Source organism: Pelobates fuscus, chromosome 5 (assembly GCF_036172605.1).
Source record: "Pelobates fuscus isolate aPelFus1 chromosome 5, aPelFus1.pri, whole genome shotgun sequence".
Lineage (NCBI taxonomy): Eukaryota > Metazoa > Chordata > Amphibia > Anura > Pelobatidae > Pelobates > Pelobates fuscus.
This window is the reverse complement of record NC_086321.1, coordinates 124,887,317-124,912,330: the sequence shown is the minus strand read 5'-3', so window position 1 is coordinate 124,912,330 and position 25,014 is coordinate 124,887,317. Positions and strand designations below refer to the sequence as shown.

At 37.9% G+C, this 25,014-nt stretch overlaps 1 protein-coding gene across 1 annotated transcript in view; it reads right to left on the bottom strand.

The window, feature by feature from the left end:
* CUX2 (cut like homeobox 2) overlaps positions 1-25,014 on the bottom strand; it is a 403,117-nt gene that overhangs the window by 46,268 nt on the left and 331,835 nt on the right. Inside the window, exons 10-14 of the mRNA XM_063454230.1 lie at positions 23,767-23,871; positions 20,809-21,000; positions 12,789-12,847; positions 3,584-3,632; positions 3,298-3,397 (exon numbers count right to left, since the gene is read on the bottom strand). Coding sequence (XP_063310300.1) covers positions 3,298-3,397; positions 3,584-3,632; positions 12,789-12,847; positions 20,809-21,000; positions 23,767-23,871 — 505 coding nt within the window. The remainder of the gene's footprint in view (positions 1-3,297; positions 3,398-3,583; positions 3,633-12,788; positions 12,848-20,808; positions 21,001-23,766; positions 23,872-25,014) is intronic.

Below are 25,014 nucleotides of genomic sequence, written 5' to 3'. Positions count from 1 at the left end.
AGAATATTTTATTCCATCCAAAGAAAGACCAAGCATGTTTTTGACCATGCGGAAATAAAAAAATAGTGCATTGTGTAATCATTTAGTGACTTACAAAAACAAGGAAACAATAGCAATATCAGAAGGAGATTAACCTGTTAACAAACCTACAGACGTACAATCTACTGCGTAGCAATCAAACAGACCAACCTATCCAAAATATAGGTGAAAACATATTTTTAACCCCTTAAGGACTGAGCCAAATGTACACGCTGTGAACAGAACAAAACGTAAACAAAACCTGGCATTTGCGCTATATGTCTGTCCAACCGTAATTCACCTCTTTCATATTAAATCCCCCCCTCCCTTATTATATATCATTTTATTCAGGGGAAACAAGGCTTTCATTTAATATCAAATATTTAGCTATGAAACATAATTTAATATGAAAAAAATGGGAGAAAATAAGACATTTTGTTATTTTTTTAGTTCTACATGACATTTTAACTGTCAATGTCATAATACTGTTTGCTTTTACTGCAATAAAATACACATATTTGTATTCAGCAAAGTCTCACGTGTAAAACAGTACCCCTATGTACAGGTTTTATGGTGTTTTGGGAAGTTACAGGGTCAAATATAGCGTGTTACATTTGAAATTGAAATTTGCCAGATTGGTTACGTTGCCTTTGAGACTGTATAGTAGCCCAGGAAATAAATTTACACCCATAATGGCATACCATTTGCAATAGTAGACAACCCAAGGTATTGCAAATGGGGTATGTCCAGTATTTTTTAGTAGCCATTTGGTCACAAACACTGGCCAAAGTTAGCGTTAGTATTTGTTTGTGTGTGAAAAATGCAAAAAACGCCAATTTTGGCCAGTGTTTGTGACTAAGTGGCTACTAAAAAAGACTGGACATACCCCATTTGCAATACCTTGCGTTGTCTACTATTGCAAATGGTATGCCATCATAGGGGTAATTTTCATTCTTGGGCTACCATAGGGTCACAAAGGCAACGTAAGCAATCTGGCGAATTTTAATGTGAAAAAAATGAAACTCAAGCCTTATATTTGACGCTGTAACTTTTGAAAACACCATAAAACCTGTACATGAGGGGTACTGTTGTACTCGGGAGACTTCGCTGAACACAAATATTTGTTTCAAAAACATTTTACTGTTTTGAAACACTAATATTTGTGTTCAGCGAAGTCTCCCGAGTAAAACAGTACCCCCTATGTACAGGTTTTATGGTGTCTTGGAAAGTTCTAGGGTTAAATATAGTGCTAGCAAATTAAATTCCCTATACTTTCGGCATGGGTTGTCAGGCAGGTCCCGCTAATTGTAATTAAGATACATAATTATGTAAAAATATTACATAAATATATGTGTAGAATTAATATATGTATATATATAATTTTTTTTTTTATATTTTTATTTTTATATAGGTATCGTAACAGAAAAAAAAAATAGGAGAGGAACAGCGCTACAGTATGGGATATACACGTATATATTTATGTATATAGATATATATATTATTTCGTTCTACGTGTATTTTGATATAAATATATATATATTAATATCAAAATACAGTTAGAACGAAATAACACACATCTATATATTTTTTAATAATTTATTTTTAATTATTTTTTTTCATTTTAATTTTTTACGTATTTACATATTTTTTATATTATATATAAATATATATATAACAATAATTATATATATATATATATATATATTTAATCAGTATCAGTCTACGTGTAATTTGATATTAATATATATATATAATTTTATATATATATTAATAGTAAAATACACCTAGACAGTGTATGTGTGTGTATGTATATGTGTATATATATATATATACTTGGATCATATACAATATATATATATATATATATATATATATGATCTAAGTATATATATTTTTTTTACACTTATTTTTATTTAATTTAATTTAATTTCCAGCCTGCAGGGGGACTAACTGTCATTACAGTTAGTCCCCCTGCTGGCAATGCCTCAGCCAGCTATCCCGGCCATGTGATTGTGAGGTCCTCGCAAGGACCTCACTCTCACATGGCCAGGGGGCTCCCAGGAGGGAGGATCTGCCGCGGTTAACAAATTCCCTGGGAGTCCCCCCAACCGCGATCGCCGGCGACCGGGTAAGTAAGAAAAGACCGGAGGGCGTATAATTATGCCCGGCGGCGTTTAGAGCCGCTTAAAATAGGGCGCCCTCCGGTCTTAAAGGGTTAATAAACGTGTTATTTAACAATACACCTGAATGAGTTATTCAGAACAGTTGAAGTGAAGTGTGTACAAACTATAATGTTATTATAAACCCCCTCCACCCCCCAAAAAAAAACATATACCAAATACAAGCTAACAAAATATTTGTACAAAAGGATTCTTCCTCTGGGAACAATTAGCAGTTTAACTATAGGGACCAAATACAGTCATGGGCCTGTTATGAAAGCTTCAGTCTACTTATACAAATGGAGTCCCTACAGTGCTATTGAGTTAATGACAGAGTCAAGGCCAAGTGTGATACTACGCTACCTACAGCAGTAGTGACCATAAGATAAAGTGGCACTTAGGTGTAAAAATGTACACACGACACACTCCTGACGATCTCTTTATAAAATTGAATATGCATTGGTTGTCATCTAACTACACAATTATAAACGCAATACTTTTGTTTTTGCCCCCATTTTTCATGAGCTGAACTCAAAAATCTAGGACTTTTTCTATGTACACAAAGGGCCTACTTCTCTCAAATATTGTTCACAAATCTGTCTAAATCTGTGTTAGTGAGCACTTCTCCTTTGCCGAGATAATCCATCCACCTCACAGGTGGGGCATATCAAGATGCTGATTAGACAGCATGATTATGCACAGGGGTGCCTTAGGCTGGCCACAATAAAAGGCCACTCTAAGATGTGCAGTTTTACTGTATTGGGGAGGTCCGGGGGGATATGCTAAACTTCTAAAGATGCCGTAGGGTCAATCATGTTTGTGTTTTTGTTTTCTCTTCTTTCTCATATTTCCATATTTTACTTTGTTACATATTATTTTATTATTTATATAGCGTCAGCAAATTCACATTTGTATATCATTGGTAACTGATTATTGTTTTTTTCTTAATAATGTCAAATTTTATATTTTGTTAATTCTAATGAACACTTTATTCATTGAGAAATTACTGCCATATGCAAAAAAATATTAGAATGCGTCACTGATTCGGTTTTATAAGAAACAGTGTATTTGTTTTTATATATCATATATACTTTCTACAAATCATACTATATGTACATACCACTGCTGGGTAAGATGCTTTGTTTTTCTAACAGATAGTTCTGAGACGAATAGAAGGCTTCTTTTGTGATCAATGATTTATCTTCTGTTTTGGAAGTTTCCTGTAAATTTTAAGTGGATGAATATATTAACCAGGTAAAGTGAAAACAAAATACTGCTTCCCTCCCTTTCTCTCTCGTCCGTGAGTTCATCTGTCCAACCATCCATCCATCTCTCGCTCTATATATATTATATATATATATATATATATATATATAAACACATACACGTTCACTGTTGTTACCAACCTGGGCAAGCTCGCAGTTTGCGGACACAGACTTCATAGCTTTCAAGATGCTGTAAATGAAACAAAAATATAAGGGTGAGCTGAAGTAGATCATGCAGAGGTTATGTAAATAATGGTATATAAACATGTGATTGGCATTGTTCCGGTGCTCACTCTATTAACGTACTTAGAATAGGCTCGAATATGATGAGGTCTTGTACACTCCCTCGGTAACTATCAGTGTGCGAGCATGATAACAGCACAGCAAAGTGTCAAAATTACGGTTTTCTAATATACTGGCATTATAGCAAATGAGAAAGTTAAATAATTAACAGGGCTATTAACGCGGTATCCCTATGCAGGCAGTTGTCAACCTAATGTACTGTGGATGATTTGTTCTTATTCTAACAAATGCTGCAATCTGTTTTCTCTGCAGTAGAAAAACAGAGTAAGTATCAGGTAAAGGAAGAAAAGTGTTGCTATAAAGAGGTACTGAAGTAATACTGGTAAAAGGTATAACCCCAATACTGGCTTTGGGTAGCATTTTCAAAGTTGGCTATAATCACAATACTATTAAATCACATTAAGAACAAGCTTGTTAAAGCGGCACTGTCATGCCGAACTTAGCTTTCTTTAATCGATTCCTCTTCTCTCCCTCTGTCAGGATCTGTTCTTCATTTCTTCCTGTCTGCTCTGCTTTTCTTTAAAACATAAGACAAAGTAGGGACTACTCTGTCTTTTGGAGGTTTCCTACGCCTGACCATATCTGACAAGCAGAGGAACAAAGTGTGCTCTGTTTTCTGTGGTCAAAGCAATTTCCCCACAATTCTCACCTTTCCTCCGTGATCTCGCGATGCCTCCTGTCAGTATTCCCGAGCGTCTTGTTATTTAGACAGAACGCTGGTGAAACCACTGAATTTCGTCCTAACAGAATGAGAACAGTTTATTCATTCATGTTAGGATGCAATTCGGGACTTTGTTCTGATCGGAATTTCATTCTAATGAATGAATTCTAATCCTATTCGTGCCGCGGCTGGATCTTGCAGCCGCTTAGCAGACAGCTCCCTAATTCCCATGGTATCAGGCAGCAATCTACAAAAAGGCTGAAAGATTGGTCTTTCCAAGCGAGTGCACTGCGCAGACTGAGCTTCGCAGGTCGGGGAAAGCCTTCCCACGCCCTGCAATTAGGTTCAGAGCACTCTGATTGGTTGGTTTAAGCCAACCAATCAGAGCTCTCTGACAGGTAAATGAAGAGACTGACAGGTAAGCCTCTACATTTACTTGTCACAGCACTCTGTTTGGTTGGTTTGAAATCCAACCAATCAGAGTGCACTGTGTAATTTTACACTGCGTGGGAAAGTTCTTTGGAATTCTTTGGACAAAAAGAAGACATCAAATTGTAAGTTATTTTTTACTTACAGGGGTTTAGTTTTATTGTCCCCCTCACTATTTTTAGGGTGAGGGGGTAGGTCTTTACTAAAAATGTTTGAGTGTGGGGGGGTTACTAGGGGCTTGGGGACCCCTAGTCACCTGGGGGGGTATTTACACTTAGCCTCTACCTGTCGCCATGTAACCCATTGTTAACTGTACTACCATATCCTCTGGGTAAGATATTCTGGTTTTCTAACAGATAGTTCTGAGATGAATAGAAGGTTTCCTTTGTGACCAATGACTGTAAAGGGCAACCTGAGATAAACACGATGCTGAAGATGAAATTTCTTGTTTGATCTGACTGTTTCCCATAACATCATGGTGGAGAATGAGGATTATATGTGAGTCTTGTTTTCTCAAGCATGACAAAAGTGGGTACGATTTACAACCTTGTATTGTATACGCATTGTATTGCTTGACAGAGAATGGTGTGCGCCCAAATACATTAACTATCTTATATACTATTTCATTGACACTGACTCAGAAGATAAACCAGTGCTAGTTGCTGTATAAATAGCACACTCTAGAATAGTGACTAGCATTCTGTTACTTTTAGGTTGTCTCTAGATCAGGAAGATAATTGCTTCCTGGAAAATGTCCAAAACTTTAAATAACAATAAAATATATTTTTGTTTATCATATTCAAGATCCCTGTATGACAATGAAGTATCTGAAATTTGTATACATTCTCTTAATACAACTTTGCACTTACATTATTACATCGAAATTTATAGCTGAAGAACCCAAGAGACATGTACACGTTCAATAGTTTTTCTAGCTTTTGGGTTATTCAGAAAGTCTATGTACATACATCCTCAAGGGCAGCAAGGAAAAGCAATTGTAAACATACTATTGAACCGTACATTATTGATATCGATGTTATGAAGATTGTGTAGATTGTGAAGAATACAGAGAGCAATTTACTTTTTGGGGAAAACCTTGATGTCCAACTAGGATATTTTTAAATACAGTCCTCACATATTTACCCTCAAAAGTGATTCTTGATGAAATTGAAGAGGTTTGTGGGATTCTTTATGATAAACCAGTATTGATCCAAAGGTCCCCAGATAAAAGCAGAAATCATGCTGACAAACGCACAATATGGCCTTTTCCCATATCAGATACGAGTATCCCAATGGAATATAGGAGTGTTGTTTACTAACTGCTCCAAATAAGTAATCAGCATGAATATAGAATTTAAAAAAATGGTTAACCAGAACTGGACATTGACATAAAGCAGATAAAAGAAAAAGTAAATTAAACAAACTATCAGTGATTGATACTGCCTTGGGAGCTGTATTTTTAATTGCGTTAGACATTGACTCTTTGAGCTCTAGACTGGGGTATAGACCTTAGAATGGCCCGACTTAACATACAAAGTACAGAGAAAAGGCAATGTCAAGGTACAAGCCAAATATCAAGGCGTTATAGAGGTACTGAGAATCAAACAAAAACAAGCCAATGGTCAGGGATACAGAAATCAGAATGGTTGAGACAAGCAGGGACAAATAAACCAGGAATCCAGTAAATATCTCGGATAAACAGAATGGAAGCCACAGGAAAGATTAGGCACGTCTAGATGTCACCCAGTTAGCAGAACGATAGTGGCATTTGTGACATACATGAAACAGAATTCTTAATTATTATAATTATAGTGTTATTATGTAGAAAGACTTTACAATATACCTAAATATGTATCACATGGGGACTGTCAAGAAGAAAATCCCCAATACGCGGAGTCTAGGATAACAATAACAGTCTGGACTGAAATAGACGTATCGCCAGTCCTTAGAGTGTCAAGTTTTAAAGTACAATACAGAGGAAACTTAGTCAAATGCAAGCCTAGGTCAGGCTAACAGAGAGACAGCAAAAAAAAAAAAAAAAAAGGACTAGGTGGAGTCAGGTAAACAATATATCAATAGAACAGGTAAATAAGTAAGTTAGAAAAGTGTTACAGAGACTCTTAGGATCAGGAACAAAGCCAAGGTCAATTCAAAAACACATGTGCCAAGAAATTATACTTATGCAACCATGAAAAAAGCTATATAATCCAGCTGAATCCATGATTAGCCAGGATTTTAAATGACCACTTGAAATTCTTATTTGGTCTGACCCTGATTACTATAACACATACAAATAAGTTACATTAAAGTCTAACTTACAAACATTTACTCTCCGTACATTAAGCAAGCTACAGTCATCTGCTCGTTCTCACACTGCTAACTCTCATCTGCAGGGTTTTTCAAGAGTGGCCCCATTCCTGTGGAATTCCTTACCCCATGCCAAAAGAGTTTCCCTTAGTTTCAAGTCCTTTAACCCCTTAAGGACCAAACTTCTGGAATAAAAGGGAATCATGACATGTCACACGTGTCATGTGTCCTTAAAGGACCACTCTAGGCACCCAGACCGCTTCAGCTTAATGAAGTGGTCTGGGTGCCAGGTCCAGCTAGCTTTTACCCTTTTTTTTATAAACATAGCAGTTTCAGAGAAACTGCTATGTTTATACTGAGGGTTAAACCAGCCTCCAGAGCCTCTAGTGGCTGTCTCATTGACAGCCGCTAGAGGCGCTTGCGTGCTTCTCACTGTGAAAATCACAGTGAGAGCACGCAAGCGTCCATAGGAAAGCATTATGAATGCTTTCCTATGCGACTGGCTGAATGCGAGCGCGGCTCCTGCCGCGCATGCGCATTCAGCCGATGACGTCGCGAGGAAGAAGAGGAGGAGGAGGAAAGCTCCCCGCCCGGCGCTGGAGAACGAGGTAAGTTTAACCCCTTCCTCCCCCCAGAGCCCGGCGGGAGTGGGTCCCTGAGGGTGGGGGCACCCTCAGGGCACTCTAGTGCCAGGAAAACGAGTATGTTTTCCTGGCACTAGAGTGGTCCTTTAAGGGGTTAAAGGAACACTATTGTCACCAAGGCTATTTCATCTTAATGAAGTGGTCTGTAGCAGTGTCCCTGTCCTCTTAACCCCGCAATGTAAAACATTAATAGTTAAGTCCAACACTAGTGGCTATCAGTATGAGAGTCGAGAGATGCTCTTTTACTGTACTGACCGAGTAAAAGAGTAAAAAACTTGGTCAGGTGTCAAGAAAGCCCAGTAGGAAAGCACTGATTCAATAAAGAATATATGAAACAGAAGTATAAGAAGAAGTTTAAATAGGAAGGAGAAGAGAAGATAGAATATAGAGGTAGATGGGGCTGCCGTGAATGGTTGGGTGTGTCATTTCCCCATGTACTACAATAAGACTCACACTTCTGCCATGTTTTCTGAAATGAGGCTGTGGAGTTGCAGGCCTGAGCAATTTATCCATTAGGCAATTATCCTTAATTTTAAGTACTACTGCATCCATAGTAAGGACATCAGCCTGTAACCAAGCCTGACTCAAAGCTCTAGGTGCTGCCAAAGCGATCTTATTGAGCAGTCTTTGGTCGGGTGCCGTGACTCCCTCTATTGGCTTTGACAGCATAAATGTCCCAGGTCCAATGTGATTGGTCACTCCAGCACCCTTGTGATGAGATCTTTCACTTCAGACGAGGACACTGCTACCTTTGGACAGAAGTTTGTATTTTTTTTAAGGTAAAAATTTGCTGAAAATTATAAGAATTATTTTAAAATTAAAATAACCCAGTAATCAATATGGTTCAAAAACTAATCAAATGTACTGCACATGTTTTGTGATGGTAATGTGCTTTCAAATATTCAACTTAGTGTATTTAGGAGGAATCTAAAGTGCAGATCAACATGAATTTATTATTTTTTTATTTTTAAATCCCTAATTTTTACAGCATTTTTGAGAAAAAATATTATAAATATTACCGTATATACTCGAGTATAAGCCGACCCGAATATAAGCCGAGGCCCCTAATTTTATCCAAAAAAACTGGGAAAACTTATTGACTCGAGTATAAGACTAGGGTGGGAAATGCAGCAGCTACTGGTAAATTTCTAAATAAAATTAGATCCTAAAAAAAATATATTAATTGAATATTTATTTACAGTGTGTGTATAATGAATGCAGTGTGTGCGTATGTGTGTGTGTATGAGTGCAGCGTGTGTGTATGAGTGCAGCGTGTGTGTATGAGTGCAGCGTGTGTGTATGAGTGCAGCGTGTGTGTATGAGTGCAGCGTGTGTATGAGTGCAGTGTGTGTATGAGTGCAGTGTGTGTATGAGTGCAGTGTGTGTGTGCATGAATGCAGTGTGTGTATGAATGCAGTGTGTGAATGCAGTGTGTGCAGGGCCGGTGCAAGGATATTTGCCGCCGTAGGCAAAAAATTTTTTGCCGCCCCCTCCCCCCCCCATATGTCCTGACTTCCCCTCCTCCTCCCTCAGTGGTCCTTACCTCCCCACCCCCGTTTTCCTTCACCCCCCCACCCAATGGTCCTGACTCACCCCTCCCCTAGTGGTCCTTACCCTCCCCTCCCCTAGTGGTCCTTACCCTCCCCTCCCCTAGTGGTCCTTACCCTCCCCTCCCCTAGTGGTCCTTACCCTCCCCTCCCCTAGTGGTCCTTACTTCCCCCTCCCCTCCCATAGTGGTCCTTATCCCACCCCCTCCCTCTCATAGTGGTCCTTATCCCCCTTCTCCCTCCCATAGTGTTCCTTATCCCCCCCCATCCCTCCCATAGTGGTCCATATACCCCCCCCCCTCCCTCCCATAGTGGTCCTTATCCCACCCCCTCCCATAGTGGTCCTTATACCCCCCCCTCCCTCCCATAGTGGTCCTTATACCCCCCTCCCTCCAATAGTGGTCCTTATCCCCCCCCCTCCCTCCCATAGTGGTCCTTAGCCCCCCCCTCCCTCCAATAGTGGTCCTTATCCCCCCCCCCTCCCTCCCATAGTGGTCCTTATCCCCCTTTTTTTTGTTATTAATTTTTTTTTTATTATTATTATTTTTTATTTTATTTATATATTTTTTTTTTCGTCCCCCCTCCCTGCTTGATATATGGCAGGGAGGGGGGCTCCTTCCCTGGTGGTCCAGTGGCAGTTCAGTGGGGGGAGAGGGGGGCTGGCAGAGCTGTAACTTACCCGTCCTGCAGCTCCTGTCAGCTCTCTCCTCCTCTGCGCCGTCCGTGCAGCTCCTTCTATCAGCTCACACTGTAAGTCTCGCGAGAGCCGCGGCTCTCGCGAGACTTACACTGGGAGCTGACCGAGGTGCTGAACGGACGGCGCAGAGGAGGAGAGAGCTGACAGGAGCTGCAGGACGGGTAAGTTACAGCTCTGCCAGCCCCCCTCTCCCCCGGTCTGTATTATGGCAATGTAAATTGCCATAATACAGACAGTTACTCGAGTATAAGCCGAGTTGGGGTTTTTCAGCCCAAAAAATGGGCTGAAAAACTCGGCTTATACTCGAGTATATACGGTATTTAAAAATAAACAGTTTTACACTGCAGCTGTCTGCTAATCTAGCTAAGTTCTATTTGATCAATACCGCAAACATAAACATTATAATTTACTTACGTAGTGACAGCAAACTTTGCATTGATAGATACACAGATTGAAGTGTTGTATTAACAAAACATAGTTTAAAAGACAGAAGCAGACAGCTGTCTGCAGGCTCACACTTTAAAGCTGTAGGTGGAGTAGTGAGACACAAGGTACAGAAAAAGGTGTGTAGGGGGGGTGAACTGTAGGTGAACACAGGACAGACTGTACACTGAATGATTTAAATGGCACTTTAAAGAGCAATATCACAGAGAGCCTGGGGGTTACCTAGGGTAAACCAGAAACGTGTCACCCTGCAAGTTGGCAGCTGAGGCAGGAAATTAGTAATTCTGAGAAAACGTTTATACATTTCCAACACTGTTAAGGTTTGCAGTTTCATATGGTTAGATAATAACCTTTTAAATTCCAGTTCTTAAAGGGAAATTGTAGAGTCAAACGGATACTCTTTTGCGTACTTATTTATTTTCAAAATTTTCATTTAAGGATAACTATAGGGTCAGGAACACAAACATGCATCCCTATAGTGTTAAAACCCCCATCTAGCCCCCCTGGGCCCCTCATGCCTTCATAAATATAGCAAAATCTTACTGGATTCAAGCCTGAAGCTGTAACTCTGCATGCTGTTTCCCTCAAAAAAAAACAAGCAGTCTGCTGACATCATCAGAAGTGGTAGCCTGATCCAATCACAATGATTCACCATAGGATTGGCTGAGACTGACAAAGAGGCAGATCAGGGGCAGAGCCAGCATGATTCAAACACAGCCCTGGCCAATCAGCATCTCCTCATAGAGATGAATTGAATCAATGAATCTCTATGAGGAAAAGTCAGTGTCTACATGCAGAGGGAGGAGATATTGAATGTTTGGATACATTTTAGGCACCCATGACCCAGTAAGGATCTCTAACAGCCACTTGAGGAGTGGCCAGTGAAGTTATCACTAGGCTGTAATGTAAACACTGCATTTTCTCTGAAAACACAGTGTTTACAGAAAAAAGCCTGAAGGTAATGATTCTACTCACCAGAACAAATTCAATAAGCTGTAGTTGTTCTGGTGACTATAGTGTCCCTTTAAGTGAAAAATAACATCACAGAAAAATAGCATTGCAATAATATTTGAACAAATGGCTTAAGCACTCATCGTACAATGTAGAGGATGGACTACTATCACTATACTGTAAACTACTCTCTCAAGAACAAGAAAAAAAAATCCCAAAATGTAACCAGTATCGTAAAAGAAACATAGAATGTGACGGCAGATAAGAGCCATTCAGCCCATCTAGTCTGCCCAATTTTCTAAATACGTTCATTAGTCTCTTATATCTAGGATAGGCTTATGCCTATCCCACGCATGCTTAAATTCCCTCACTGTGTTAATCTCTACCACTTCAGCTGGAGGGCTATCCCATGCATCCACTACTCTTTCAGTAAAGCAATATTTCCAAATATTATTTTACATTGTTGCCCCTCTAATTTAAGACTATGTCCTGTTGGTAATTGACCTTCTTTCAAATATACTCTACTCCCTTACTGTGTTAATTCCCTTTATGTATCTAAATGTTTCTATCATATCCCCCCGTCTCGTCTTTCCTCCAAGCTATACATGTTAAGATCCTTTAACCTTTCCTGGTAAGTTTTATCCTGCAATCCATGAACCAGTTTAGTAGCCCTTCTCCGAACTCTTTCCAAAGTATCAATATCCTTCTGAAGATACGGTCTCCAGTACTGCGTACAATACTCCAAGTGAGGTCTCACCAGTGTTCTGTACAATGGCATGATCACTTCCCTCTTTCTACTGCTAATACCTCTCCCAATACAACCAAGCATTCTACTAGTATACTAGTAATGGGCAAATAAATATTCCTATTTCAAATAAATTAGTACATACCGGTATGTGTATTGGAGCTTCACCCTAAGGTTTTAATGTGTTGCATAGACATGCATTTAAAATTGTGCTAAATATAAATAAAAAAAGATTCCTTAACAGTTTGCAGCTGAATCACTGTATGGGACCCATTCAGGTTTATTGGGTATGATCTTATCTCATAAACCGCAGTACGTCCAGTTTATCCCTAAAAACTAGTTCCACTCATTGCATGTGATAAGTAAAACTTTTCTTAAAAAAAAAAAGGTATAGCAGCCGTCCTTGCTCCATAAATAGTCACTTCAAGTAGTGAATTTTGTATTCGGTAGGATTATGCATGAACACCTGGATAGAAAGAAGTATAGCTATATACAGTACGGTAAGAAAAATAAACAAACTGATACACTGTATTTATTACATTCTAAAGCCAGGAGCTCAGACAGTTCTCATAACTCAAAAGGAGACACAGCCAACACACAAGGAAGTATAAATCCTACCTCAGTTCAGTTTTAATTTCTTCATAATCCGACTGGCTTTGCAACTTCTCCTCCAGCTTCTATTAAATAAACAGTTCAATGTGTTAATGCTACTTTTTAATTTTTACCAGATTTTATTGATTTTGATTTACCAAATTGCTAAAAAAAAAAAAACACAACAAAAAACATTTACAAAAAATATTTGACTGATCTGCACCCATTCACTAGCAAGCAATTTTTATTTGTAAAAAAAAAAAAAAGTAGCATATGAATGAGTGATAAAATAGCAATTTTGTGTACAGATTAAAAAAACACATAACATGTAAATGTGTGTGTTATGTAAATGTACACCATTTTTAATTTTTATTTTTTCAGTCATCTTTTACAGAAATATTTCATCCCTTATCTTGCAATATTTTACATATGGTCTGAAATATAATTTCAGAAAAGCATACAACTTTTCTCACATATAGTAGGTGTAACACAAACAGATAAATAAAAATGGTTAAATACTAAACTTATCGGTAAGTGTAAGGACCCTGATGATATCACATACTAACTAGCAATACAGCTTTCTATAAATGGCAACAGAATATAAAAAGAATGTCTGAATTTGAACATAGTGTTCATATACAGTAATTACAATTAAATCATAGGTTTCTAAAAAAAAAAAAAAAAGGTATTTAACCCCTTAAGGACCAAACTTCTGGAATAAAAGGGAATCATGACGTCACACATGTCATGTGTCCTTAAGGGGTTAAAAATTGTAACAGTTATCTCTCCATCACTGTAATGCTAGTAATGCTTCACTGTAATGCTAGTAATGCTTTTTCTGACTTGTTATTATTATTTTATTATTTATATAGCGCCAGCAAATTTCGTAGTGCTGTACAATGGGAATTATGGAATGGTATGAGCTACAAAGCTTATGTTATTGTTTGGAAAAAGGGTTGGCTGTCATTTTCAGTCCATTGCAGATATGAAATGTGTGGAATAGGTTACAATAGATCAACTAGTTTCTCTACAAACTGGTAATCACCTATGGAGTATAAATTAAGTTTAGTTTCATTTGAAAAGCAAATGAAAGTAAAAATGGATATACACTATTTCGTAGTTAAGGGGTTAATTGCTTTTGTTTCTATAGAATCAAAATTAGTTTAACTAGAGGGGCAAGACAGTGTACAAAATCATTTTAATGTACATGGTTTTTTTTAAAGTTATTTTCAAAATCTGATTTTAATTAAATAAAGGATTGAAAACATATAATTGTACAATGACAAGTACATAAACTACATGATGCAGTCTTTTTGTTGTTAGAACTATTGCTGTGAAGGATTGTGGGAGATGAGGTTCTTCAACACCTATTTTTTGAGTATTTTGTTTTGTACAAGGATACAAATGCACTGAATGGAAAGATCAAGATGCTAACTTTTTATACAACCTAGGCAAAATTAAATTACATAATTAAAAGACTAGACTACAGACCTAAAATCATTTTGAATGCAAGGGACACTAGGCATCAATATATACCCATTTCATCTAATTGAATTGGTTATAGTGAACTGAGTCCAATGACACGGTCTGTCTATTCAGTGTTAAATCAATGCTTTGCGGTGTTTTAACACTGGATCAGGATCCCTAGCCATCCACAGACCATTCACCACAAAAGGTATGGCTAATATAGAGAGTGCACATTTTCTTAGCCATACCAATTCATACCAGTAGTGGTTGACTTCAATAAGGGGAAAACTGTCAGCTGGCACTCTCAGCTAATATTAGTATGAGCAGCACTGACAGGATTGGCTGCCGGTGACTACCATTTAGCATTAAACCATTAAAAATGGTTTCAAGTTAGATGGAAGAACAGTGCCAGGGGAATCCAGATACTAAAACCATACTTCAGATGAGATGAAGCATTCCCACAATGTCCCTTTAAGAATCCACAAGCAAGGTTTCAACTTATACAGAAGTTGCATAAGTGCTAAGAAAAAATAAACAGGAGAATACCTTAGGCAGCAAACACTCAATACGGGGATCCCTTCTGTACTCCAAAATGGAAACAAAACCATACAAAGTGTTACACTTGAAAATGCCTCTATAAAAGGCAAAATGCGGCGTGGACTTGGTTTTATCCTGTTTTTAACTTTATTATTATTTGGTTTATTTTTATATTGGACCTGTTTGATTTATTTGTTCCTGGCAAAGTTTGTGAAGCACACCTCCTGAACATCTTATCCTTGGTGGGGGTGATTATATTACCTACGCTGATTAAATTGGGTGCTTTATTACCTTTTTATACTGAAAGATTTTTTGTGGAATTCGTGTGTAGTGGCGCTTAAAAAGTGTACAGTAGTATAAAGCTGCTACCACCTAAAGTGCCGTCCTCTCACAGCTTGGCACTCACAGATACAATATGGAGAAATTACTGAGTATTTATACACGATAAAACCCAGTGTAAGGTGGAGCGCTATAAAATAAATAAACTTACCCCCCCTGGGGTTTTTCAGTATAGCCTAAGGGGGGAGAAAGGTACAATAGTGCAGACTATTAAGTGCAATTTGAGTGAAAAAACCAAACAGTGGTTCACTCACATGGGTCTGAGCCTAAATAGGACAGGCTCAGATCTCTCGAGCAGACGTGTCCTTAAGGAGACACGAACCCTTCAGATGCTGATTTTCTAAACTTTCTTTCTGTGGGGTATAATAAAAAACCGAGATCTGGTGCAGTATGTTTCAGGTACCAGTGTGTGCAGATAGATAAAATATAACTGCTCACCTTTCATAGAGCCTCAGACTTGGCTCTAAGTGTTTCAGCAAATGTGTCTATAAGGGGACACATACCCTTCTTTTGTTGGAGCGGGAACTGCAGAGTATATAGAAATGCCAGTGCCAAATATACACCTCAGAAGAAAATAAGAGAAACAAAATATTATGAACCAAGACCCTACACATCTAGACCCCAAAGAGAAACTGAGAAAACAAGAATGCCCGTCCATAGACCCCATAACACACCTGAAGGCTACCGACCCTCATATGCACAGATGGTGAAAAAACACACCACACCGACCAGGACCAACAGGACATATACTCCTACACAAAGGAGAAACATTAACACACGTCAAGACAACCCAGGTAACAAGGTCAGACATATAGATCATACACTAACCCCTAGAGAGGACCATCTACACAACAGACACTACCACCCAAAAAGGTCAACACAGGGAGAGGATTTTCTCATATCACATATAAGAGACAAACACAAAGAGAACAGACCCCCACAAAAATCCCCAGGAAAGAGACAGAGGAGTCCAGAAGACGGGGAAATAGAGGAGGAGTCCTTATACAGAAAAGAAAGAAAAATAAGACACTAATACCCAAAAAGAATGGTATTTTTAACTTAACACAAAGAGCCCTAACAGTACCCCAAAGGACATTGCTAGAAAAAGGCCTTAAGTTCGCCCCATCTAGAGACATTGACAAATTCAATATATACATTGACCTAAACAAATTTAAGAGGAAACTATGTCTGAAAAAATTCTTTAATAAATACCCAAGTGAAACAAATACACAGGAAAGAGAACAGTCAGAATTCACACATACAGAACTAAAAGAACAATCCAAGTTCTTTCCGAAGTCATGCATCTCAGAAGAGATGGTGACTTTCGAAAAGATGGTGATGAAAGACACCTATAAAATTAAAAATCTTAATAAATTTGAACATAACCTGACAATACAAGAAAGGGCAGCATTGAAATCTTTTAAGAATGACCATACCCTCGTGATAAAACCAGCGGATAAGGGGGGGGGGCATAGTCCTATTGGAACAGACTAACTACAATAAAGAAGCAGAGAGAATTTTAGAAGACCCACACACATATAAAATATTGAAGAAGGACCCGACAAATGAGATTAAAGATAGCTACCACCAACTAATAGAAAAGGGGAAGTCTAGAAATATACTCAACAAAAAGGAAAACGAGTTTTTGAATATCTCACACCCTAAAGTGCCCGTATTTTACTTCCTCCCGAAAATACACAAAGATGCCACCAATCCCCCAGGCAGACCAATAATATCGGGAATTGGATCAATCTCTAGCAGACTATCACTTTACATAGACAAACATCTCCAACGGATAGTACGAGAATGCCCGAGTTATCTCAAAGACACAATCAGCATACTACAGATACTTGAAAACACAATATGGGAAGACAATTTTTATTTGGTTACATCAGATGTAACCTCATTGTACACGATCATTCCACACGATAGAGGATGCTTGGCAACCAGGACATTTCTAGAACAATCCCGCAGCTTTCACCCTGACCAGGTAGACTTTATAGTTGAGGGGATCAAATGGATCCTCAACAATAACTACTTTTGGTATGGTAACAACTTTTATCTCCAAACATGTGGGACTGCGATGGGCACGAGGTTCGCTCCCAGCTATGCGAACCTTTTTATGTCCCATTGGGAACAGGAGTTCATTTATGGGGACACTAGATGGGAGTCGAGCCTCGTGACCTATCGCAGGTACATAGATGATCTGTTCTTTATATGGAGGGGAGACGAAAAGTCTCTACAAATCTTCCTCACACACCTTAACTCCAACGAGTGGGGAATAAAACTAACCTCAAATTATAGTAAATCATGTGTAAACTTTTTAGACCTTAGCATCTATGTAGAGAACCAAACTATTAAGACTAAGACTTTCTTCAAGACCGTAGACGTCAACAGCTACATAAAGGACACCAGCTGCCACTACTCTCCGTGGCTAGTCAATGCCCCCAAAGCTCAGTTACTTAGAGTAAGACGTAACTGCACGGAGGACACAATATTCCATGAACAGGCACAGATCATTTTAGAGAATTTTAAAGAAAAGGGATATCAAGAAGCCTTGCTGAATACAGCCTATGACAAAGTTAAAGTAGAAGAAAGATCCTCCCTAATCAGATATAAAGAGAAAAAGGAAGCTAAAAATGAACCAGTGTTTGTCTGTGACTTCAATTGCAAAAGCAAACAATTTAAGAGAATCCTGAACAAACACTGGCCCATCCTAAAAAACGATGATACACTAAACTCTATCCTCCCCGAAAAACCTACTATAGTATATAGAGGAGTACCTAGCTTAAATCGCACTTTAGTGCATAACCATATAAGAACTAAGGAGCATGATCACTTTTTAAATAAATCAAAAGGTTTTTTTGGATGTGGCACTTGCGGTGCATGCAAGAACACACAAAATACAAAAAGACACATCCAGACTTTTAATCACCCCAAAAACCCTAAACAAAGTTTTAAAATAAAAGAATTAATTACATGCTACTCAAAAAAAGTCATATATGTTATTATATGTCCGTGCGGCCTATTCTATGTGGGACGTACGATTCGCAATCTTAACGTACGGATCCAAGAACACATTAGAAATATTAAAAATGGATTTGCAAAACACAGTTTATCAGCACACTTCCTGGAAAGACATGATAAAAACCCAAATAACATGAAATTTATGGGTATACATAAACTGGTACCAAATTGGAGAGGGGAGGACCTCATAAAACGTTTGGGGCAATTAGAAATGAGGTGGATTTTTAATCTGAACACACTGACACCTCAGGGTCTTAATAATGACTTTGAACTTTGCCACTTCCTATAAGCTTTTTATGCACTTTTATCACTGCCTCTACATATGGTAGAGATTTCTTTCTTCATATGTATTTTTAATCTCCATTTGCACTAAAAGCATGAAGGTGTCAGATTTTTTATACATATTTTTAATTTTTATGACTCACCCACTACGGTTTTATTTGAAATATTGTTGCAATATATAGAATTCAGAATACCTTATGCACTTTATATATACAGAAGAACTATCATAATTTAAAGGATATGTATAAACATATATGCATCTGTATGCCTAAGAACAAATTTCATCTCTAAGACTTTTTTGAAGCACTTGGATATACTTAACCTGTGTGAGACCTGGACTTAACTAGTTTCTATTTTGCCCTTATCTCTCCTGCACTATATCCCTATGGGAGTATTACTGGCCTACTAGATCGCTGCCAGTAATCAAAATGGCGACAATGGACTTATCAGGAAATGGGACTTTACATGAGCGATACGTCACTTCCGGTCGACGAAAACCAGCGCAACGTCATTTCCGGTCGACGAAACCGGAACGAAAGTAAAACAATCAAGACCACAGCTGAACCGGAACCGGAGGGCGCGAAACCATCAACCAATGGGACTCGAAAACAACATTTAAAAGAAGACAGGGAACCAAGAGAACAAGACACCGATTGAGAAAGCCGACCAGGCGAAACGCGTCTCGGACCACCTCAGAAGTTTGGACATTATATTCTTTTATATATACTTATATTTTTTATTGTTTTTATAGTGTTATTCACACAAGTACTTTTACCAATAAATATATTGTTATTACTCATTATATGTCCACCTGAGCTTCTGATTTAGTCTATACTCTGCAGTTCCCGCTCCAACAAAAGAAGGGTATGTGTCCCCTTATAGACACATTTGCTGAAACACTTAGAGCCAAGTCTGAGGCTCTATGAAAGGTGAGCAGTTATATTTTATCTATCTGCACACACTGGTACCTGAAACATACTGCACCAGATCTCGGTTTTTTATTATACCCCACAGAAAGAAAGTTTAGAAAATCAGCATCTGAAGGGTTCGTGTCTCCTTAAGGACACGTCTGCTCGAGAGATCTGAGCCTGTCCTATTTAGGCTCAGACCCATGTGAGTGAACCACTGTTTGGTTTTTTCACTCAAATTGCACTTAATAGTCTGCACTATTGTACCTTTCTCCCCCCTTAGGCTATACTGAAAAACCCCAGGGGGGGTAAGTTTATTTATTTTATAGCGCTCCACCTTACACTGGGTTTTATCGTGTATAAATACTCAGTAATTTCTCCACCTTTTTATACTATTTGTTTTAAAAGTATTCTCAATAAATTATTTTACACCTTACCACTTGGTCTTTTTGGTGTGACCGGAGGAATACTAAGAGGAGGCTGGAGCTGATCCTGGGGCTGATCCTGTTGGAGTATACAGCATACAGAGATTCTGAAGAGCCTATACAGTCAGAGCCTGCTATAATAGGCTCTGTTTATCGTGAGTGACCCAATACCACCATTATCCATTCTTATTTCCTCATACAGTATTATGCTATGTGCATTCTGTTTGTTTTTTCTAGATTGATTTGGTTATCTGCCGAGAGACCTTTGATGTACAGATATAAGTATTTTATGTCTATATAGCACCCCCCTTTATATATTTTTTTCTTGTACCTATTTGTATAGTGCCTTTGGGTGATTTTTTGGCACTTGGGGGTAGTTGCTGTGTTTACACCTTTGTATTAGTATTAATAGCGCCAATCCACCCACAGATATTTTCGTAAAAAATATCACTTGTAGTTTGCTGATTAAATTGATTGGCCTCACTGCTCTAAAAACTGTGAACATATTTTTTACTATAATAGATTACAGTGAGCTGTTTTCCTTATTTTTTATATATTTATATCTACGCTGCTATGCATGTCTTTCTTACTTTTGTCTGCACATTACTCACTTATATTTGCAATACTGAACTATTGGATTTTCTATTTTACATATTTCACTTTCACTGGCAACCACTGAAGTCACCCATCCGACAACTATATCCACAAGTGGGGATTAAACTACTATGTGCTGATATTACTGGAGTGTATATGAAGCTCTATGTCACGTGAGTGGGCATTTATATACCATATTGTATGTCATCCACCCCTTTAAAAAAATACCACACTATTGGTTCTTTTTCTCTTTTCTGTTTTTATTTTTACCTATTACATGTACCCATTGATGAATAACCAAGTCATATCAAAGATTATTTAATGAAAACCTGGACTTTATTCCTTTGACCATTGGTATTTACCTTTGTATTAGGTGTAACCTGCTTGCTATATTTTGTAATGTTTAACTTGCTAATACTATCCCAGTAAGTCTGTGCTATGCAGCTACATATTCTTCTCGTAATGTACCTGAATGGCTTCTGTTTTGATGACAAGTTGCTGTTCCAGCTCAGCGATCTGATTGGCAGAGGACTCTTCCAGCTCCTGTATGGAGTTTTGGAGATGCTGAATATCTTTCAGGAGTCTGAGAATTTCTCTGTCCTTGACTGCCAACGTTGCTTCTAAATGAGGCCCAGAACACAAGGAAAAGCCTGTCTTGTCCTTGGAGAAAACATCAATACAGCAATTTTAAAAATGTTATTAAGTAAAAACTAGTGCAGTTAAAATGACAGCTTCTGCAAAAACCCTAATTTTAGTGCTGCTGATATCCCTGGTGGTCCAGTGGTGAGTGAACTCTAGACTGCGGGGCTAGAGTTCACTCTCGTGAGATCTGAGCGTTGCCGCAGCAACGCTCCAACCTCGCAAGAGAAACCCGGCGGAGCTGCTGGCTAGAGCTCCCCAGGTCCTCTCCTGCCTCCCCGTGCGCACGCCTATGGATATAACAATGAATACTGTAGGGAAAACAGATCAGAGCAGACCCCCGGCTATGATGACAAAGCTATTATCCTGCACAATTCTGCAGCCCCCCTATTCTATAATCTAGGTGAATGGAGACAATGTGGCTCTATATGACTGATCCTTCTCTCACTACATTACAGAGCTAAATTTATATTTAAAAAGACACGTTAAGCACCATAATCACTACAGCCTGCTGCTGCTACTTTTACCAGACACCTAGAGCATCAGGGAGCAAGTCCCTCTTCTGTTATAGGAGTTATCCGATCAGGCAGCATATAACTAACACAGTGTTAAAATAGAAAGGGATGAATTCCTTTTAAATTACCCTACATTCCCAGTAAGCATATGTAATATTTTTTTTACCACCGACACCTTACAACATGATGACCAACTCTCACTTCTGATAAATTTGTAGAGAGCTCTGTTCATTTGTCACTGTTTACATAAGCCTTTAATGAGTGGTAAGATAAAGAGAGAGGAAGTGAGATTAGCAGCTCTGTCTTTCTGTCTATTGCAAACCTTCATAACCATAAGGCAGTTGTTGCAGACATCACACAGCTTCCCATAAATCAGTCAATGAAAGCTTGAATAAGTAAATGTTGTGAGCAAGTGTCTGCCCGTGTAAGTGTAAAAGCATTATTTACATAACTCGCCTTCTTACAGGACTTCAATCATATTATATATATATATATATATATATATATATATATTAAAATATACTGCACACAATGATAGACAACGTTGGCACGTCACATATTTGGGAACTATAGCCCCAAGATGCTCAGTTAGCCTGGGACCTCTAGTTTACACCCATCGGGAATAACAATGGTAGTCATATAATACACTAAGGGGTAAATTACATTTATTGTTAATCAATTATTAAAATGTTAACAGCTGCCACTGACCTGCTAACAATGTCAAACTGGTCACTATTAATAGGTTTTATTACTATTTTTATCATCATTGGTTTGGTGAAAAGTGACTTATATGTTATGATAAACATTCATAATTAAACGGATACTGTATGCACTGTGACCCTTCATCTCATTGATGTGTCTGGAGATACCCTGGCATTGACATTCCATTCAGGATTAAATCATGTTTCATGTTTTAATGCTAAATGAGACACCTCAGCAGCTCCGTTCCCTCTGTACTGCTTGCGGTTATGAGCAAGCATTAACCTGAGCAGCAATGGGCAGCTGTGATTGGCAGTGAGAGTAAGAGAGTCAGCTGGTCGCTTTTGGCCTATCACAGCACCCAATGCTGGTATGAAAATGATGTGACTAGAAAGAAGTGTGTAATCTCTGCATCAGACATACGTCCAGTAGGGGCGGGACTACAGGTGGCCAAAGACCCTGACTTTATGTTAAGTTGTTCGAAAACGGTTTTAACATTGAAAGGAGGGGCAGTGCCAGAAGACTCCAGGAACAATATCGATACCTTGGAAATTTGCAAAGTGTATAAGCATGAGCAGAACTAACATCAGAAATATTAAATATGTGCACTATTTTTCAGCTGAATTGAAAATTTAACAAAAACTTTGTTTGGTGCCATTCAATCATTTGTTGATTGTCTACTGCTCTTCTGGGTGTGTGAATAAGTAAAATATATGGAGATTAAGTTACAATATATGATCGTACATTGCAGAAGCCTGCCACAATTTCAATGTAAATCTTTTTTGTAAGATCCTACTCTAACAACATAATGCCTGCTCTTATAAGATTAATCCACTTTTTTGGAAAATAATTCTCCACTGCACACCTCAAATATGATGTTTTACACAAAGACTCAGTCCAAAAATAAAAGTTCTCATTTCCCAGCACTGCCAAAGGAAAACATATTCTGCATGGCTGCAGTTAAGTGAATGTCATTTTGGCACTAAATAAGCCACCCTTAGAATACATGTAAATATCTGTTAAAAAAAATAATATATATATATATATATATATATATATATATACACATATATACACACACATACACACACACACAAGTTTATATTTCCAGTTTATATCATTTAGAACAGCACAGCAGAATTATGAACAGAAAGTAACCAGAGATCATGTTAATCGAGTTAACAAAATCCATCAAGTTAATGGAATGAATAGGTAATTAGCTATACATTTTCACTGTTCTGTGAAATATATTTGTTCTTTATAAATAATTGATAATAATGAATTATAGAGTTTGCCTGTCACTGAAATGCATAATAAATTATCGATTTAATTTGTGATCAAACATCACTCTCCTGTATTATACATTGCAGAGGGGAAATCACATCTTACTTTCAGATGATGATATTTAATCACAATAAGGTAATTTAACCTATGAGGTGCTATACCTTGAGATACATAATCACACAGCTTTCACACAAAGGAAGGACATATCCACATAAACTACAGTTTTGTCTCCTTCCCAGACACACATACTTTAGAATTACTGAAATCCATCACAGCTTGTGCAGCTTACCCCAGTGGATCCTTGTGGAGAACAACAGGTCAGTCTAATGGAATTATTAACTGATGATAATTGCTCCCTGAGACTCTCAACCTCCCTCTGAGCAGCTTCAGCTCTCTGCATGAGACACAGGATGTGGAAAACAAACATTCACATTAGGCTGCTGCTTTGGTGACCATTAATATTTGGAATACAGAGAAACAGTGAACAGAAAAAAGGTGCCTTATCTAAAAAAAAAAGATACAATTGCCCATTCTTACATGTTAAACTGTAAGAAATGAATGCCAGCCTCTGCTGTCCATCCTTTCACAACCAAGAAGTCTTATAATTCAACAATACAGGACTATTATAAGACTTCTTGGCTGTGAAAGGATAAACAGCAGAGGCTGGCAATTTCAGTAGGTGGGCAGTGGTAGTGCTCTTGTTATGATAGGCACATCTGTTATGATAGAAGAGCGGAGGTAAAGGGGATGGGACAAAGACCACAATTTGGTCATGGAAAAGGTGTCAAGATGTAACTAAAGACTCCCTGAATCTTTGCCAATCAACTGAGCAGACACCTTGCCAATCAAAGCAAGCGAAAATACCATGCTGTCTGCTATAGAACTCAAAAAGATAGCAAAGAATAGGATACGCCACAATCTGAGGCAACATCTGATTTCATTACCAGGAGTCATTCACTAAATCAGGAATTGAGGAGAAGCAAAAAGGAACTTGAAAAACAGTCAAGTTTCCAGTTTGGCTATTTTGGTTTAAAATTTGAAATTCCCCCAAAAATTACCAGATGAAAAAAACATCCAGGTGAGAAAAGATAGCTTTTCTGAGCAGGCTTGAATCTCGAAAGATGTACATCTGGCATGCTGAATGAATCTGGGTTTCTGTTCCCTCCTTGCTTATCTCATTGCCAGTGTTTATACAAACATAACATTATCAGCGTAATTGCAACGACAATGTTCTTGGACTTGTAGGATTTGAAATAAATGAACGTCAATTAAAATAATTTATATTTAAATATTTAACATGAAGGACGTCATGATAAAGGACAATGTATAATTATAATACACATTTATAATTTTTACACAACAGAATGCATTAAAGATATCAATATGAATACAATAACAATATGAAAATAAATCTTAAATTAAGACAAATGTAAAATTATTTTATACATTCTAGTTTTTTTTTAGTTATAATTTCACATACAATATATTTTACATTTTTCAGACATGACAAATTGTTCAACTTCAGTAATTCAACCCC